The 21,116-nt window shown below is 40.4% G+C and overlaps 1 protein-coding gene across 3 annotated transcripts in view; it reads right to left on the minus strand.

The window, feature by feature from the left end:
• Positions 1-21,116, minus strand: part of LOC117408324 (F-box only protein 41-like) — a 74,027-nt gene that overhangs the window by 13,114 nt on the left and 39,797 nt on the right. For all 3 annotated transcript variants that reach the window (XM_059004338.1, XM_059004344.1, XM_034013220.3), the window contains exons 5-10: positions 20,348-20,712; positions 13,319-13,557; positions 12,951-13,066; positions 12,343-12,495; positions 10,436-10,531; positions 9,884-10,002 (exon numbers count right to left, since the gene is read on the minus strand). In XM_059004338.1, the coding sequence (XP_058860321.1) occupies positions 9,884-10,002; positions 10,436-10,531; positions 12,343-12,495; positions 12,951-13,066; positions 13,319-13,557; positions 20,348-20,712 (1,088 nt within the window). The remainder of the gene's footprint in view (positions 1-9,883; positions 10,003-10,435; positions 10,532-12,342; positions 12,496-12,950; positions 13,067-13,318; positions 13,558-20,347; positions 20,713-21,116) is intronic.

Here is a 21,116-nt window from a genome sequence, read left to right on the forward strand (position 1 = left end):
ACACAAAACCCTTCAGTGCATGCAACTCAGAACACAAAACCCTTCAGTGCACGCAACTCAGAACACAAAACCCTTCATTGCACGCAACTCAGAACACAAAACCCTTCAGTGCACGCAACACAGAACAAAACCCTTCAGTGCACGCAACTCAGAACACAAAACCCTTCAGTGCACGCAACTCAGAACAAAACCCTTCAGTGCACGCAACTCAAAACACAAAACCCTTCAGTGCACGCAACTCAGAACAAAACCCTTCAGTGCATGCAACTCAGAACACAAAACCCTTCAGTGCACGCAACTCAGAACACAAAACCCTTCAGTGCACGCAACTCAGAACACAAAACCCTTCAGTGCACGCAACTCAGAACACAAAACCCTTCAGTGCACGCAACTCAGAACAAAACCCTTCAGTGCACGCAACTCAGAACAAAACCCTTCAGTGCACGCAACTCAGAACACAAAACCCTTCAGTGCACGCAACTCAGAACACAAAACCCTTCAGTGCACGCAACTCAGAACAAAACCCTTCAGTGCACGCAACTCAGAACAAAACCCTTCAGTGCACGCAACTCAGAACACAAAACCCTTCAGTGCACGCAACTCAGAACAAAACCCTTCAGTGCACGCAACTCAGAACACAAAACCCTTCAGTGCACGCAACTCAGAACACAAAACCCTTCAGTGCACGCAACTCAGAACAAAACCCTTCAGTGCACGCAACTCAGAACAAAACCCTTCAGTGCACGCAACTCAGAACAAAACCCTTCAGTGCACGCAACTCAGAACACAAAACCCTTCAGTGCATGCAACTCAGAACAAAACCCTTCAGTGCATGCAACTCAGAACAAAACCCTTCATTGCATGCAACTCAGAACAAAACCCTTCAATGCACGCAACTCAGAACACAAAACCCTTCAGTGCATGCAACTCAGAACAAAACCCTTCAGTGCATGCAACTCAGAACACAAAACCCTTCAGTGCACGCAACTCAGAACACAAAACCCTTCAGTGCATGCAACTCAGAACACAAAACCCTTCAGTGCACGCAACTCAGAACACAAAACCCTTCATTGCACGCAACTCAGAACACAAAACCCTTCAGTGCACGCAACACAGAACAAAACCCTTCAGTGCACGCAACTCAGAACACAAAACCCTTCAGTGCACGCAACTCAGAACAAAACCCTTCAGTGCACGCAACTCAAAACACAAAACCCTTCAGTGCACGCAACTCAGAACAAAACCCTTCAGTGCATGCAACTCAGAACACAAAACCCTTCAGTGCACGCAACTCAGAACACAAAACCCTTCAGTGCATGCAACTCAGAACACAAAACCCTTCAGTGCACGCAACTCAGAACACAAAACCCTTCAGTGCACGCAACTCAGAACACAAAACCCTTCAGTGCACGCAACTCAGAACAAAACCCTTCAGTGCACGCAACTCAGAACAAAACCCTTCAGTGCACGCAACTCAGAACACAAAACCCTTCAGTGCACGCAACTCAGAACACAAAACCCTTCAGTGCACGCAACTCAGAACACAAAACCCTTCAGTGCACGCAACTCAGAACAAAACCCTTCAGTGCACGCAACTCAGAACAAAACCCTTCAGTGCACGCAACTCAGAACAAAACCCTTCAGTGCACGCAACTCAGAACAAAACCCTTCATTGCATGCAACTCAGAACAAAACCCTTCAGTGCACGCAACTCAGAACACAAAACCCTTCAGTGCATGCAACTCAGAACACAAAACCCTTCAGTGCACGCAACTCAGAACACAAAACCCTTCATTGCACGCAACTCAGAACACAAAACCCTTCAGTGCACGCAACTCAGAACAAAACCCTTCAGTGCACGTAACACAGAATAGGTCACACTGAGGTTAGAGGGCAGCATGGTTATTATCAGCTATCTGAAAGTCCAAGGGAGTGAACGAAAAAACAGCTAATACCAATCATACCTCATCCTTCAGGTTACCACACAGAAAAGCAGTCCATCACTATTCTGATGTTTATTTCATTCTATTTAGTTCTTTATATATCCCCTCCGTCTTTACTAAGATATAGTTGTTTAAGAGTGAGAGACCATCTCGCTCTTTTAAACTGAGCCTGCTTGTACCAGCCAGTCCAGAACAATCGAATGAGGATAACAAACCTTTCAATGATTTACAGGTACTGTATGATATTTGAATGGTATTTAAAAAAGCACAATTCTGAAAACTAATATTCAGTATTTGTGTTGGAAAATTGTGCATTTTGTCATGCAGAATGTATATTTATTTACATAACTTCACATATAAAATGCTGATTTACGATTATCTGGGATGTGGGTAAAAATATTTATATTTTGGATGGGGCGGGGGTAAGCCATCTATCTATATTGGTTGGAATTTATTTTCTTATGTTGACATCTACTTTTGTATCTATTTTAGTATGGTCGATTGTAGGCTATAAATAAATACATTTGAAGTGTCATTTGTGTTTGTAGTTCTTAGTTATTATACATGTATACCATGTATGTAACACTTCATTATGTATTTATGAAGCTTTTAAAATTACGATAGAACTCCCCAACCCAATACACAATTTGTTTTATAATTAATTGTTTGGTGAATCTTCTAATCATCCATTTTCTCTGGTACTCTTTGCTCACCGCTGTGATAAATAAACTCAACATGATTAGAAGTAGCCACTGAACACTTACAGTATTATAAGAAGATGTTATATGCATACAAACATGTGAAGGTGAAAGTGTACACTGTACATAAAGGGCCCAATTTAGAAATGTTCGCAAACCCTAAGGCAATCGCAAAACACTTTTACGAACAGTTAGCGCACCAGAATCAGGCTCACGTGTGGGCAAACAGACTTTGCCCACATATGTGATTCAGCAACTGTGTTTTAATGCCCACTCTGCAAGTCAGCGTTAGCGCTGGATATGGGCTGAACTTTAGGGGAGTGTCCTCATTTATTTATTTATTTTATTTATTTATTTCTTAGCAGATGCCCTTATCCAGGGCAACTTACAATTGTTACAAGATATCACATTATTTTTACATACAATTACTCATTTATACAGTTGGGATTTTACTGGAGCAATCTAGGTAAAGTACCTTGCTCAAGGGTAAAGCAGCAGTGTCCCCCACTAGGGATTGAACCCACGACCCTCCGGTCAAGAGTCCAGAGCTCTAACCACTACTCCACACTTCTGCCCCAGTGATTTTTGATTTACATACAAATGTAGCGATTTAGCAAACCATCAACAGTGTTAGCGTTTGCATTTCTGTGTGCAAATTACATGGTCAACTATAAATACCGGTGAAACTACCAGGGAAGCAGGCAAAGACCTGTAAGGTCTTGTTTTCAGAAAATATCGCCAGGGACATTATATACAAACCAATGGAATACCGTGTGTATATCTATGTATGTATGTACGTGTGTATGTATGTATGTGTGTATGTGTATATGTGTGTGTGTGTGTGCTTAATAGAGAGAGAGAGAATACATGCATGTCTCCAATCAAATGTGGTTTTCACGATTACATCTCCTTAAGTTCTAGCCAAAACTGTAGATATTTATTAGTTCTGCCATAGCCTTATCTTTTCACCTATTGATTTGCCCCATTGCCACTCTACTTTATGCATCCATGCATCCCTTCCTGCAATGTCATCGGCAGTGTGTTCTGGGATAAGGTTACAAATTGTTAAAACAAGCGAATAAATCTAATTCATAACCACAAGTATATAAAAGGCTAAAATCTTTTCATAACTACAAATACTGAATTATCTAGGTAGTCTCTGTATTGTCGGCATCACAGCCATGGTCTGTTAAATTTCTGTTTCAAGGTGAGTTATATAGTCTTTCGTTAATTAGAACCCTCCTTTTCCAAGTGCAAATTAACTCCTGATAAATTATGACAATTAACACACATTTTCTTTTAAATTCCCATGCAAACAAAATAAATAGTCGCAAGAAGCACAGCTCGTTAAGATATTAACGTTATTTCGTAAATCAACATAATTTCGGAAATCACGTTAGCATGATTATTTAAAAACAAGATAGGCATAACGACCGCTGAAAATTACAAAATCAATGCTACATACCGATTTGTTGATTAACACTGGAGTTATCATTTACAACCTTTTGAAAATCATGCCCAAAGTCTTTCTAAATTCCAAGATTGCAATAAAGAACACCAGCTCTTTCAGTTTGTCTTCCGAAACAGAACGCCTCTGATTGGACAGGACACAATTATACTGCGCGTTAGCGACTTACTGCGCTCAGCTTCAGCTGTATTTGTTACTGCATTTATGTAGGAAGACAGTCAGCTGTCGATGACCAAAACAAGTCGATGTCTTCAAATACCTGTCCAAGAAAATCTCTTTCTCTTTTGCTTATATATTTGTAATGTGGGGCCTTTCTTGTGGAATTTTCTGGCAAAATTGATCAATGCTCTCTTGACCCTCAGTGTGATCCGACATTTTTCCCTGTCCTTCTCTGCTAACAGTGATATTATGTAATATTATATAATCATAGTATAATGTCATATATACTGATGCACAAAAGAAACGCAACACTCAGGTCTAATGGATTTAATTAAATATTTTAACCATATCAAACAAAATCACAAAAAATGTGAACAAAAATACAGATAAAAAAATAAGTTTTCAGTATGAAACGTGACACACTGTCAAAATAAAAACATTACAAAGTTAGTGTTGGTTATGACCTCCCTGAGGATTAACACAATCCTGGCAGCGTTGACGCATAGACCTGATCAGCCTCTGGATAGACTGCTGTGGGGTGTTCCGCCACTCTTCCTGTGCAGCTGCAGCCAGCTGGCGAAGGTTGTCTCCTGTGGATGGCACTGGCAATTTGGTTCCACAGGTGTTCTATTGGACTCAGGTCAGGAGAAAAAGTTGGCCACAGCAAGACCTCAACATTGTTTTCTTGAAGTTGTGCAATTGTAATCCTAGCACTGTGTGGTCTTGCATTGTCCTCTGAAAAATCTATACTTCTGGATTGGCTTGCAGGAACGGAAAAACTGTTGCCTCAAGGACTTCGTCAATGTATCGCTGAGCAGTAAGGTTGCCCTCAATCTGCACCAAAGGCGTTCTTGTGTTAAAGGAGATTTCTCCCCACGTCATCACACTTCCACTGCCCCAGTTGGCTTGAACAATGCAACAGTAAGCATAACGCTCACCATGACGTCTCTACACACGTTGTCTTCCGTCAGGTCTGTCAAGTACAAAACGGCATTCATCGGTGAATAAAACACTCCACCACTCTCTCTGCCGCCACCTAAGATGTTCTCTGGCCCACGGAAGATGGCGATTTCGATAATTATGGAAATTCCATAGTTTTACCATGATAGCCTTCTTGAATCAAAAACAGTGTTTTCTTAAATATCCAATAGGGTTTATATTAACCAATTCCCCATTAGTATGGCTTCTCCTTTTCTACACACATTTCTAATGTCATTGTATAACAGATTATTTTGCTTGGCGTCTGAATTTGGCGGTCTATAGCATGCTCCTATTATTATGCCCCTTGAATTTTTGTCCATTATTCTGACCCATATTGATTCGGCGTTGTTTTCTTTTAGAAAAGCAAACTATGAAGGTATGAAACAGAGACTAACAGAAGTAGATTGGAGTAAAATAGAGAAAACATCCACAGAAAAAGGATGGCTGTTTTTTAAAAATGTAGTACTAGAGGCGCAAAACAATTACATCCCAAAAGTAGACAAATCTAAATCTAAAACAAAATGGCCAAAATGGTTTAATAGATCAATTAAAAAAAATATTCAGCGAAAAAAGGCACTTTACAAAGCGTTTAAAAAGGGACCAAAAACAAAGTACACAGAAAGAGTACTTGGAACTGCAAACACAAGTCAAAAAGGAAGTTAGAAAGGCCAAGAGAGAGATAGAAATCAATATTGCTAAGGGGGCTAAAACCAATTCCAAAATGTTTTTCCAATATTATAACAGCAAGAGAACATTCAAAGAGGAGTTGAAATGTCTAAGAGACACAAATGGCGAAATCATAGATGAAGAAAAAAAATAGCAAATATATTAAATGATTACTTTTCACAGGTTTTTACAAAGGAGAACATGGACAACATGCCCCACATGTCGACCTGTTCCTATCCAGTTTTAAATAACTTTAGCATAACAGAGGCAGAAGTGTTAAAGGGACTAGGAGCTCTTAAAATAAACAAATCCCCTGGGCCGGATGAGATCCTCCCAATAGTACTCAAAGAAATGAAAGAAGTTATTTACAAACCGCTAAACAAGATCATGCAACAGTCTCTTGACACAGGGGTTGTACCGACAGACTGGAAAATTGCAAACGTAATACCGATCCACAAAAAGGGAGACAAAACCGAACCAGGTAACTACAGACCAATAAGTCTGACTTCTATGTAAACTTATGAAAACTATAATAAGATCTAAAGTGGAAAATTACCTATATGGTAACAATATCCTGGGAGACAGTCAGCATGGTTTTAGGAAAGGGAGATCGTGTAGAACTAACCTGCTTGACTTTTTTGAGGATGCAACATTGACAATGGATAATTGCAAAGCATACAACATGGTTTATTTAGATTTCCAGAAAGCTTTTGACAAAGTCCCGCATAAAAGATTAATTCTCAAACTGAATGCAGTAGGGATTCAAGGAAATGCATGCACATGGATTAGGGAGTGGTTAACATGTAGAAAACAGAAAGTACTGATTAGAGGAGAAACCTCAAAATTGAGTGAGGTAACCACAGGGATCAGTATTAGGTCCTCTGCTATTCCTAATCTACATTAATGATTTAGATTCTGGTATAGTAAACAAACTCGTTAAATTTGCAGACGACACAAAAATAGGAGGAGTGGCAAACACTGTTGCAGCAGCAAAGGTCATTCAAAATGATCTAGACAGCATTCAGAACTGGGCAGACACATGGCAAATGAAATTTAATAGAGAAAAGTGTAAGGTACTGCACGCAGGCAATAAAAGTGTGCATTATAAATATCAAATGGGAGATACTGAAATTGAAGAAGGGAACTATGAAAAAGACCTAGGAGTTTATGTTGACTCAGAAATGTCTTCATCTAGACAATGTGGGGAAGCTATAAAAAAGGCCAACAAGATGCTTGGATATATTGTGAGAAGTGTTGAATTTAAATCAAGGGAAGTAATGTTAAAACTTTACAATGCATTAGTAAGACCTCACCTAGAATATTGTGTTCAGTACAAAAAGGATATTGCTGCTCTAGAAAGAGTGCAAAGAAGAGCAACCAGAATTATCCCAGGTTTAAAAGGCATGTTGTATGCAGACAGACTAAAATAATTGAATCTATTCAGTCTTGAACAAAGAAGACTACGCGGCGATCTGATTCAAACATTCAAAATCCTAAAAGGTATAGACAATGTCGACCCAGGGGACTTTTTTGACCTGGAAAAAGAAACAAGGACCAGGGGTCACAAATGGAGATTAGATAAAGGGGCATTCAGAACAGAAAATAGGAGGCACTTTTTTACACAGAGAATTGTGAGGGTCTAGAACCAACTCCCCAGTAATGTTGTTGAAGCTGACACCCTGGGATCTCATCAAGAAGCTGCTTGATGAGATTCTGGGATCAATAAGCTACCAACAACCAAACGAGCAAGATGGGTTGAATGGCCTCCTCTCGTTTGTAAACTTTCTTATGTTCTTATGTTCTTATGTTCCCTGGACAGACGAGTCAAAGGTAGAACTTTTTTGCCTCAATGAGAAACGTTATGTTTGGCGAAAACCAAACACTGCGTTCGAACAGAAGAACCTTATCCCAACCGTCAAGCATGGTGGTGGGAGTGTGATGGTTTGGGGCTGCTTTGCTGCCTCAGGACCTGGACGGCTTGCCATCATTGACACAACCATGAATTCTGCATTGTATCAGAAGAGTCTAGAGGAGAATGTCAGGCTAGCTGTCCATGAGCTGAAGCTGAACCGAAAGTGGGTCATGCAGCAAGACAATGATCCTAAACATACAAGCAGATCTACAAAAGAATGGCTGCAGAAGAAGAAATTCCACGTTTTAGAATGGCCTAGTCAATGTCCGGACCTAAACCCCATCGAAATGTTGTGGCAGGACCTGAAGCGAGCTGTCCATGCAAGGAAGCCCTCAAATGTCACCGAGTTGAAGCAGTTCTGTAACGAGGAATGGGCCAAAATTCCTCAAAACCGATGTGAGAGACTGACCAACAGTTACAGGAAACGCTTTGTTGAAGTCATTGCTGCTCAAGGGGGTGCCACCAGTTACTGAATCTAAAGGTTCACATGGTTCACATGGATATTGAATGTTGAATCATTTGTGGATAAATAAATGTTGAAAAAGTATCATGTTTTGGTGTCATTTGTTTAATCAGGTTATCTTTATCTATTATTAGGACTTAGATTAAGATCCAATAACATTTTAGGTTTGAAATATGTGAAGTATGTGAAAATCCTAAGGGGTTCACAAACTTTAACTCGGCACTGTAAATCCAATTTTTAAGTAACTTCATATTTCCAAACTTTTCGTTTTTTACTTGATGACGCACCTACACAATCGCGCTATCTTTTTTCATGCACCGCAAACCGATCTATTTGATGTACTGGAAAGGTGTATAGTGTGGCAGGAACAGAACTGTCACTGATTCTTATAATAATAATAAAAATAATTCTTAAACACAAACAAAGTCGCCCGTGATTGGGTCTCTGCTTTGTTAAGTGTGGTTTTCCGCCCCCACAGTTCCGCCTCTCTCTCTCTCCCTCTCCCTCTCCCTCTATATATCAATTCATTGTCCTGGACCAATGGCACTGTCTAGCTCAAGCTTACACATCACGTTCAGATGCAGACCAAGTTATGAAAGAGTAATATTTGATAAATATGCAGGGAAAAAGAAATCAGAATGGGATACTGGCAGTTTTTAATAATCTGTGATTCCCCACAGGGGAGACATTCTCTTCTGTAGGGGGCTTTCATTTCTATACTGTCTCAGCATTACTTGTACTTCAAAGACAGTCCTCTACATCCTGATCTATTTAAACCCGAATTTAGCCCAGAGAACTAACTGGTGTACAATGAATACAGACTTTATGAAAATAGTTTTTTCATCTCAGTTCTGTGCTGCTTCTATTGTGTGGCAGAAACTATTGAAATGCACATATTTAAAAAAAAAAAAAAAAGTGAATTGCTGACAACTCCTGCAGATGCAAACAGAAGAATGACACCACACATGGGAAAAGTAGGATAATTTCATGCAGCAATTCAAAGCTTCCCACACTACAGTACCGGTGTTATTCACATGTGGTCTAACATCTTCACTAAGTATCATATGTAGGTCAGACAGCTAAACAAACAGATCACCTGATAAACACTGATTACAGTGCTGTGTTAACGCTATCACTCGCCAGGAAACTAGTCAGATGTGACATTTTCAAGCACCATTTTTCAACAAAAAAGATACCAGCTGCATCAAAGATCGGAGATATTTCTGCTAAAGATCGCTCTGTCCAGTTATTATTTTTACATTTATTAATGTTTTTTTTTATCTTGTTTGATAATTCGTTGATGTTAAAAATAGAATGTCTATAAAGGGGGACATAAACTAAATATTCTACAATTTAGCTTTACTGTTTTTAAGGTAAGCATTCAAATATTTAGGAACATTTGTTGTATAATAAATGATACATTCCAAATTTAACAACACTATTTAAATTGCATAATAAATATTGTGTTTAAATCGTGAAGTATCTCGAAATACCAATGTTTAGACCATGAAATGCTGTTTTTTTACTGTAGAAAAAAATAAAGCCCTAGGCATGGAGACATGAGGGAGAAGGATCTTGCGGGACGGTACTCACCTAACGATGCCAGGCCCTGGATGCCACACCCCGCACCACCAACACCCAGAGCTCGCAGGTGGGGCCAGCATCGCCCAATGGTTTGAAGGCAGCGGTTACTGAATCGTGCAGGCTGTTGGCTGGATTGAGAAAATCTAAATAAGCGACAGCTACAGTACACAGTAGTTTGCAGTTCTTTAAAAGTTGCCACAAGATTGCATTTGGTGAAATACAGTATATTTAAAAATTGTGTGGTTTTTTTTTTTTATGCACATTAAAATGATGTGTGCAACAAAGATTCTCAAAACTCTATTTTAAGGATGTTTAGAATGTTTAAGCTACAGAAAGGCATCCAACCGAGGCTACCAGAGAATTGTTCTCTGGTAGCCTGAACAGGTTAAGACTACATTTTGTTGGCATCTTAAACCCTTTTAAAACTGGAGATGAAAAGGGTTAATTTATATCATTCATTTAATTATGTTGCTATTCATGTTTTTGTGCAGTAGAGGCTGTGTTGGTGATTAATGCAAGATTTTACAGGTAGTCAGATCTCCTTTCTTTCTTTTTACTTACCATGGGTGGAGTGGCGCCACCTGTAGTGAAATAATGTCTCTGCAGCCTGCCCCGAGTGCCCAGATCACCTCCTGGCCAACTGGATCAGTGGCACTCCTGAACAAGAAAAGGATTATACAGTGAAAACGTTATGAACATTCCCCTAGTCAACACTCACCTTTACTGGCTCCCATTACGAGGACAACTATTTCATCTTGAAAGGTTAATAATCAAGGCTTTAAAATCATATTCTTACTTCTCACAGACCCCTTCCCTTATAACACTTAGCAAAAGCACAGCAAAGTGTCATAAAGCACAGCGAAAGCATGATACAGCCTAGGTAAGCCCGGAGAGGTATGGTAAAGCATAATAAAAAACATGACAAACCAGGTGTGACAAGGATGACGTCACTGGCAAGCTGTTTCTAACCAGGAAGAGACTCAAACATGAGAGCTGCAGGTTTAAACGCGCTGTTGCACTTTTTAATAATATATAATAAAACAGTCAACAAAACACAAAACAAATAGGCACAAGGGCCAAACAAACAGGTTAAACAAAACAGAACATATACTTCCAAACTCCGGTTTGAGACTGAGTCACCGCTTTCACATACACACGCGGCTTCAAAACTCCCCTGAACACCCATGATAATTCTTTATATACATTCTACTTTACACACGCAACTCAAAAACATATCTTCACCGACATAAATTCTCCAGACTAGCTACCGTGAACATCTATTTTATACATCCATGGCTGGAGCTTTAATTGATCACATCCACACACACACACACACACACACACACACACACCTGCTCGCATACACACCCAATGCAATCCCTTGAACACACTCTACACTACCCTGATTCTCTTCCCTCCTCCCCAGAATCACTACAATATCAATAAGCACAGGGGCGGGGTGTACCCCATCACACCAGGGTAAACTATGGTAAATTAATAGTTTAACCAATTGGAAACCTGAAAAAGTACCGTGCACAACGTACTGTGGTAAACTTTGGTTTTCAAGTTGTTTAAGTATAATTTTATTTTAACTTCAATAAAGCCAGATTATGATGTCAGCAATCTATAAAGCAATCGGTGATGTCAGTAAGTATGCAGGATTCGTCTTCCCACACTCGCAGTCTGTGATTCAATGTGTAGTTATAAAACCTGTGAATTCTTGTGTGGTGACAGCATACGTTAGCTTCATATGCATCACAGCAGTGATAAATTGTGGAAAGCTAAATTCCCCAGGGATATTTTTAAAGTATTAGTTATGACCCCTTTAAATCAACAAAGGCCAGAATCAAACTAATTAACAAAGTACTTTATCTACACTTAATGAAAGAGAACACATCCCCAAAATGTAAAGGATTGCTTTAAGTCTTTTACATTTGACTTTCGTGCCATTGCTTTTAGGGCACGTAAAGTGTCAGGGAAATCATTTCACTTGTGACCTAATGCTGTTTTGTTTTTATGAACAGTACAGCTGTACAGTGTAAAGCATAATTCAGACACCTGCTGTCTCCTGAGGCAATACAATAAACTACATGATTCGTTAAAATAGCATAAATACCATGCAACGATACGATGGTAAATGTTTATAAGGGATTGTATGGCTGGAGTATATATTGTAGGATTTCAATTAACTTCCACCTGCATATAGTAGAAGAAACACCTCCCTCTGTAAACGGGATGCACTTGCAAATGAGAAGTTGCACTCCCCTGAAAATGTACATTTCAAATAATAAATACAGTCAAACCTACTTCTAATGGCCAGTCAAGACATGTGTTTTTTCTATACAGATCATTTAACATTGTAACTGTGTTCATCAGAGTTGCCACTATAGACAGTGGCTCATCTACACCTTTAGTTAAGGTTTAATTTTTTTAAATACCCTATAAAGAGAGCCTGCCTTTTTACTCACCGGTAGGTGACGGCCTGCAGAGCACGGCAGTGGCAGCTGGCCAGCCAGAGGGAGCGGTCAGTCAGCACGCTGGGGCAGTGCGAGATCTTCAGGATCAGCAGATTCCCTCCCGCAGCCTTCAGCAGAGCCTCCAGACCCACCTCCAGACAGCCTCTGAGCAGAGAAGAGGAGAGGAACGCACTGCAGTGAAACCTCAGGTATACTCACAGGCATCTTTCCTCTATTGAGATTTGCAGGGTTTGTACAACACGCTAGCATCCTGTAGCTGCAGTCTACATTCACATGGGTGGATTGCCACAGGCATGTTAATAATGCTGGTAAATATAAAATTAGAGACACCATCCCCCATATGTTCTGATACTTTCAATAACTAGTTTCATTACAAGCGGTTTTGCAGATATATGTACAGTCCTACTGTGTGAAATATATACATGCTGGCATATCCACTGTATCCCAATGAATCCCGCTGAGGGACAATAATTGCAGCTGACATGTGGTGGTGGCTCAATCATTCAGTTATAGTGTTTCTATGGGTAACATTTGAGATCCTGTGTGCTGTTATATAAATGCAAGGTATTTCATTAACTCTAGTTGTATTATCAGCTTACCGTGTGCTTTTCAGGTACTCCTCTTTTGTCTCCTTCTTCCCCCTCTGTCGTGGTTTAAGGTTTTGGAGGATGAGGGAGTGTGTCTGTGTACACCACTGAGACACGGTTGTCATAAACTGCAACAAGGGGTAGAGAACCGAACAGTTTACATACTGAGGGCAAAATCTCTATCTCTGCCCAACCCTGTAACTAAGCAACGAAGCAATTTTACATAGTAAAGGTATGAAAACAATAATGTATGTGCAGTCCATTTCCATGGTTACTCTCAGGTCCCCAGTGTCTGGTAGCAAGCGTGTGGTCCCCCTGTATTGAAGGCTGATGCTGTCCTCCTGTACAGTATAGACATGGTGAAAAACAACACACTGCACCTTGGAGGATATCCTGGCGTTCTCCAGCAGCACCCGGGTCCACACAGCAGGGTGCCGGGCCACAAACTTCCAGTCCTTGCAGACCTGGGCGGCCCGGAGCAGGGTCTTGGTGTCCAGGTAGGTGAAGATGCAGAACAGCGCAGCTCTCATTTTGAGAATCTCCGGGCTGATCACCTCGTTCGACTGGGAAGGGCTGTGCTTCTCATGCCGGCAGGGCTTATACCCGCCCTCTGACCGACCTGTTCATCAAAACAGCAATAGTGTTACAATTAAGATACTCCTTCTTCCACTGGCTCCAGCTTTTTATATGAAAACTACATAACTAATCACACTGAAACTGAAGTAAGGACTCCAGACTACAGAGAAGCCCTTGGTAGATATTTACAGTTACAAAAAACAGATAGCTGTTTCTTTTCCTTTTTTTGTTGTTTGAAAGTTTGAAAGGGTTAAATGCTATGGGGCAATTCAAGCCACTGTTCAAAGCTTATGGTCCTGGGATCTGTTTTCTAATATGGGACAGGGAAAGGTAGTGAAAGTGCATACTCAGGAATCACTTCCCTTTCAGAATATTGAAATTCTTCTTCAAAACAGCAGCACAGTTGCAATACTTGACCTGGGACACAACATGGCACCAAATAATAAGTACAAAATACAAAAACACAACTTTACGGCTTTAAGCAACTTTACGGCTTCCAAGGAGTTAATTTGAAATGTAAGCATTTTTACTGGTTGCCCTTAAGGAGAGGTCAAAGGTCAAGGTCAATATCAAGGCATTTTTTTAATCGAGCATACATTAATTCCCATAGGCCTCCACTACTCTGTGAAGTTTCAAGAGTTTTTGTTCAACGGTGTTCATTTTATGCGCAATATATGTAACTAGAGCAATGCTGAAGTTTGATTGGCCCACGGCAGCCATGTTTTTTAACCCTTTGCGGTCCATTTATTAATCGCGCGTCAGGCACGCCAGGTCTAATTAATTTTCACACGCGCAGTTAATTTTATACGCGCTGTTTAAAAGTATTTTTTTTCACAGTCAAACGGGTTTAAATGGCCCTGCATATCAACAAAGCACACACTAGGCATCTCCAGCCCCGCCCCACCCTTTTGTTTGCTATAGCGTTCAGCTATGTAAGAAATAAATAATAATAATAATAATAATAATAGTCGTACATACCGATCGATCATCTCCGGATCACTCGTTTTATCACCAAACTCCTCAATAATGCGATCCAAGTCATTATTTTATTACTATAACATCTGAAAAAAGCTCTGCAAATGTCCATGATAGTCTCAGTGCGCTGACGCACTCAGCCAGCTTGTTTACTATGCTTGTTTTTTTTTTTCGACTTGTCTCGGCTCCTGTCGCTCCCACTCGGCAATTGAATGGTTTTCTCGGCGTTGCTATAATGATGTCGGACCCAGTCCGACAAAGGACCTGAGAGGAATAATTGCAATGTCGGACCCAGTCCGACAATGGACCGCAAAGGGTTAACTGTAACAACTTCATTTGGGCAAACTTCAAAGAAAACCATATTTAGATCATGTATGCCAAGTTTTGCTTCGATCAGATTAGCGGTTTTGGAGACGAAGACATTTGTGTGTTAATTAGGTTATCCAACATGGCTGCCATACCACCAAACCAATCAGCTTCATTTCGAGCACCATGTATCTTGGACAATCCCTAACCATGTATACCAAGTTTCAGAACTCTGCGATAAGTAGTTTCCGACAAGATGTTTGTAAATGGTCCAAAATTTGTCGTAAAATCCAATATGGCTGCCAAACCATGTGACCAATCGTGTTCATTCAGCTGTGGACATTAGTTCCCATTGGCATCTACAACTCTGAAATTTCAAGAGTTTTCGTGCAATTTTATGCAACTTTTAAGGTTTTGTTGGCGGAAAGAAAAATAATAATAATAATAATAATAATAATAATAATCATCTTAACATCAATAGGCTTCCCAGCCATGGGCTTGGAAGCCTAATTAGAAGTACACAAATGGGAATTTTAGTCCCTATGCTTATTTTTTTTTAAATAAACATTGATTTCTGAGGCTGAAATGAACAATTAATCTGCTCAGAGATGAAGCAGCAAATGAAGCTGAAACACCTCTGACTCACAGCGGCATCCTGGATCGGTGTGATTTCATTAATAACATATGTCCCGGGAACGGTTTAGAGCTGGAAAGCAATTTCACATGTGCTTATACTGCACTCTGCTGCAGGACCTAGTTGCATGGGAGCGTTTTAGTTATTCTGTTTTTATCTTTTTAAAATTTATGGTGCAGAATCATATATTCTACCCCGTTTTCTCAGCAAAATGAAATTGCTAATTTGAATGTCACCTCCTACGTACTGACTCAGGAGGACTAAAGATAAATGGGCAGCCTCTGTTCTTGCAGTCTTACAAGCCGTCTCTTTTTATCCAACAAATCTAAGTACCAGATGTTGCAAAGCTAAATAATCCTGGAAGCCAGACCCAGCCTGGTTGGTTCCGTCTGGCCTTGTCTGGAACCTGACCAGTAGAGGTCACTTTGGAACAGGCGATTTTACATCCAAGCCAGCAGCAGCAGAGAGGTCAACGCAGAGATCCTTATGGGTCACTACTGTGGGACTCCAGCCAAGATTGGCAACACAACCAAATGTAAGATTTGAATTAGCTAGCTCCATATTGCACAATTCATCAAATGCTTAATTCTATTATACTGTATAACTGTGATGCAGTTGGGGCAGCGCAGAAGGCCTAACAGCAGTGATATCCTGAGTACATTGCCCAGTTTTCCTGTGATGATTTCTTCCACTAAATCCTATTTTACTTGCCTTTGGCATGTCTTATAAAAATATTTAATTGACGTGTTACAAGATCGAAGATTTACTATGAACACACATACACACACTAGACACAAGGAATGTTTAATCAATAGGAGTATTTTATTAAGTACACAAATTTTAAATAGAAATCACAAAGTCAGAAAGTCAATCTCTTAGTCTAGTAAGCATAAAACACAAGTCATAGCTCTCACCATGAGTTAAAGCAGCTAGCAGGGTCAGTGAAATGTGACACTGCTTATACTCTCTCTCTCTCTCTCTCTCTCACACACACACACACACACACACAAACAGGGCTGTGACGTGTCTAGTAGCTTGCTAATACACACACGTACACACACACACACACAGCCTAAACTGAAATGGTGTAGAAAATCTTAGAATAGATCACATTAAGCTTACTAATGATTTCCATTACATGAGAGTAGGTGTAAAAACTTCATGCTGATATCTGATGATCCTTCTGCCTGGTGTTGATGGCTGAAGTGTAATGCCTGCTCCAGGGATCAGCCTATTTTGCCTCCCTGGCGCATCAGCACACGCAACGGTTGCAATGCTGGCTCCAGGGATCAAGCACAGTGCGGCCTCCATAGAGCATCAGCATGACAACCGTCTGGACTGAGCTGAGTAAGGTAATTTTCTGGGGTCTTCAAGTGGACATCTTCCATCCTTGGTGTTTCGTCGACTAGTTCACAACACCTTAAGAGGGCTCGACAGTGATTCTGGTATCCTGACATCACCCCCCTCCATCCCCCACTCAGCTAAGCCCAGCTTACTTACCTTCCTTTACATCTATGTTGCTTTCTTTCTACTATGCTTGAAGTTCCCAACCAGAATCTTTCCATCTCAACCAGAGCCAGTTGCTGCTCCTCTCTGCTGCTTCAGATAAGTTCTTCACTATGCGTCGCAACTCTTGACCACTGAATTCTGAGAAACCGGGTTGTGAGGTGTGCCACAAATCCTCAACAACCCACCTCCACTGGGTAAACCTGGACTCTCCACACTCGCTGTTCCACTTCAGCAGCTAGTTGAGTGTATCAAAGTTTCTTCCTTTCATATGCCTCATCCACAGCATCCTCCCATGGCACTGTTAACTCTACCAAGTGAACAAGGCGTGCTGATCCAGACCACAAGACAATATTAGGTCGAAGGTTAGTGGTGGCAATCTCCGGTGGGAAAATAAGCAGTTGTCCAACATCTGCCAGCATTTTCCAGTCTCTAGCAGCTTCCAGTTGTCCTAGACAACTTTTGGTTTTAATACCTTTTCTTGGTGGTTGATCCCCTGGACGGAGGAATGTTGTACTTCGTGTGTCACATATTGCTGGCATTGGTGGCAACCTGTAGGTCATGCTACGCTTGTCTTCCAATGCTAAGACCAAATATCGCAGCACCTTAGCCAAGTAAACTGTCCTTGGCTAAGACCCACCTTACATCCTGTCAAAATGTGTATATTGTTTTAATGATATAGCAGGTTTACTTTAAAATAAGTTCTTCATACAACAATATGAGGTACATTACTTATAGTTAACTCCTCCAAGTTTCACCAAAAAGTTATTTCACATGTGTGCAAACTAAACAATTAATAGTTCAATTATATGTGAATGTGTTACCATTAATTAATTCCATTCCATGATAGGAAAATGCAACTGGAATTATACTCAACAGATCCTTGAAGCTTAGACTCTTGGTCTGCTGGTTGGAACTCAATCTGTTGAGGTGTCCAGTGAAAAGCTCTCCTCTCAGCAACAAAGTCTTCAACCCCCCAATAGGAACAACAAACTCTACAATGAAGTCTTCAACCACCGATAGGAACAACAAACAGCTACAAAGAAGACTTCTGCTCGGGACATAGATGCTTTATGTCTTCCTTGCGTGAAAACACTTGTTGTCGCAGTTGTGAATTATCTGTACATAAATCAGCGGTCCTTTCAGCCTAATCCAGTCCAGAGAAAGAGAACCACATCAACAATAAAAAATGTCAGCTTGTTCAACCATGAGCTAGCTGCATTTAAAAAAAATACAGTTTCTCTGTTGCCACTGAGGATGTGATGACCTGAACGAAGTTCATTGTGATAATATCACATCCAAAAACATGAAACTTTGAGACAGCATGTTCTAGAAGTTGCTTTGGAATAATTAAATTTCAATGTATTTATTTATATAGCGCCTCTCATACCACAGTATCCCTAAGCCCTTTACATGTCAGTTAAAACAAAAAGAAGTATGCAATAAATAAATAATAACAATAAAAAAATCTAAATAAAACAATTGAAAACGAGTCGGCTCAAAGTTTAAATTATTTTGGGGGCCACGTGGTGGTATGTGACCCATTTTCAATGATTATTGCCTCTTTATACTTCAAAGAGTATGGGATGGAAATCTACATCGTGGCTGCTAGAGTCATTACTTGTGGTGCAGAAGCATATGCCAACTGAGAGCTGTAAGGATTTTTGCCTATGTATTGCCCTGGCCTTGTAAGGAGTGACTGGCTTTTCATAACTCAGAGTGCAGCTGTGGCTTCCGGATAGATGACAACACTTTTGTATTCGCATAACTTGTTTCTGCTAATAAGCTGTTTTGAGCCTGTATACAAACCATAATCAAACCAATTGAAACACACTATTATAACACATAGGCATTTTGTGATAAACACGCACCTTGTGGGGGCAGTATACACATTGTACCAGTTAAATTGCACAAGCTCTTATTGTTTCAACAGCCTTTGTTCCTTTTCATTATACAACTCGTTATGTATGCTTCCCATTTAAATGGTAAATAACTCATTGAAACTGTCTGTAAACATTGTGTGATTTTCCTGTGTTTAATGTAAGCTCTGAATCAACGCAGGGTTAATAAAGTCTTAAAATTAAGCTGTAGGTAGCTGGTGCATATCAGCAGTTTGTAATCAACAGTCTTGTTCGACCTTGTGATGCGTGGGTATAGCGCTATGCTGCCTGTGAGAACTGAGCAAAACTCATAGCATTGTTCTTAAATGTAACTTCTTGTTATCTGGGTTTCTGCTGACATTGGAGAAGAAACGCAAATGTTAACTTTTAATGTGCTTTGTCTTGCATCATGCTAGGGAAATAAAACCAAATTTGGTCAAGAAAATTACGTAAGCTAGCCGTATATCTGTGCTGTACGAATCTACACTGATGACAGCTCAGACATGACATCTTCTGAGGTCTACCGTATGCTGTATGTGTACTTTGATTTGCTTTGTTCCTGTTTGCATTCTGATTCCTAAATAAACCATTTTTGATTGACTTTACCTGAAGAAGATTAATTATTTTTGAGAAAAAATCAAAACCTCTTACAGAGCTTACAACCCTGTCAGCCCACTGTGACTAAAATATATGTCAGGGAGTGACAACCGGTAGTAATGTATCAGTTCATTTATTTTCCTATGCCTATAGGTATTGCACATCATAAAACTGTTTATTATTATTGTTATTTATTAATACCATTACTAGCCTTAGTTATCAGAATGACTTGTGTTGTACAGGCTGGTAACTATCTGTTACGTAAGAATAATGTGTTGAGCACAATTAAAAAAAAAAAAAAGAATAAATGTGTGATGAGGGCAAATGAATTCTAATCAACAATCTCTCTCCGACCTGTGAGGGCGCTGTATAACAGGAACAGTGTACCTTGTGCTGGATGGTTTGGCAGTTCATTCCAGGGTCAGTTGGAAGACAGCCATCCAGGAAGGGGGTGGAGTCACAATGCCAGAAGTCACCGCCCTAATGCGGTACGCGATGTGTCAGTCATGGATTGGAGGATACGTGATTGAATTAGCTATCGCAGGGGCCGTGACTAAGGGTATTTCAGGGGATGTGACGATGCAATCTGGTCCTTTGTTATGGTTATTGAAAGGACCACGAGCCTCCTTATGTCCTACACTAGTCCTTCACCCTGTCCTGGGTTTCAGAACTACCCCTTAATTATTAGATACATGGACAACTATTCATGCTGTGATATATGTGATCGCTGAGGTATATTATTGAGCATAATTTTTTGCTCAATATTATACCTAAATAAGGGTGGTTCTGAAACCCAGCACTGGGTACAGGACTAGTGTGAGTTTTCTAAGACAGATACCTGAAGGCTCAAAATAGGCTTGCACCCTGCACCCAAAGCCTTTAGGTAACAGGCTGCAGGATCCTGCACTCTTTGAAATGAATCAGGAAGGGGTCACCTGTGCCAAGTCTGTATCCCCCAGTGGCCTTTTTGGAGTTGGACTGCTGTGTCTCTGAAGAGGCCCTCCTCTCCTGCTCCCAGACCTCAGCCTCAGATTCGGTAGTGCGGGAGCCCACATCAGACATGTCTCCCTCCTCCCCTTCGGTGCTGTTGCGGTAGGGCCGCCGATGCCAGTTCTGGATGGCCTGTTTCCTCAGTCCCCAGCTCCGTGACATGCCAGCTCTCTCGAACCCCACCTCCCCTGAGCGGCACTGCACGTGGTAGTACTGCGCCTCGGGGCACTCCTCCAGGGGGTGCATCTCGATGCTGTCACTGTCGTACCCCCCCGAGCCCTGCGACACTGTCTTCACCCGGCTGGAGGCTCTGAAACAAGGGGCACAGCCATCAGCATTAAACCACTGAGTCCATAACTTCAAAACCCTCAATCACAACTCTCGGGTCAAACTGCACAAAACTATTATTATTATTATTATTATTATTATTATTATTATTATTATTATTATTATTATTATTATTATTATTATTATTTATTTCTTAGCAGACACCCTTATCCATGATGACTTACAATTGTTACAAGATATCACATTATTTTTACATATGGATTACATTATTTTTTACACATTATTTTTACATACAAATTGAACCCACAACCCTCCAGTCAGGAGTCAGAGTCCTAACCACTACTCCACACTGAAACTAAGTCAAGAAGACAAACTAATCAAAATATTTGTCTGCTTGACTTAGTTTCTTCTTTCTAATACTTTTTA

Source organism: Acipenser ruthenus, chromosome 2, assembly GCF_902713425.1.
Source record: "Acipenser ruthenus chromosome 2, fAciRut3.2 maternal haplotype, whole genome shotgun sequence".
NCBI lineage: Eukaryota > Metazoa > Chordata > Actinopteri > Acipenseriformes > Acipenseridae > Acipenser > Acipenser ruthenus.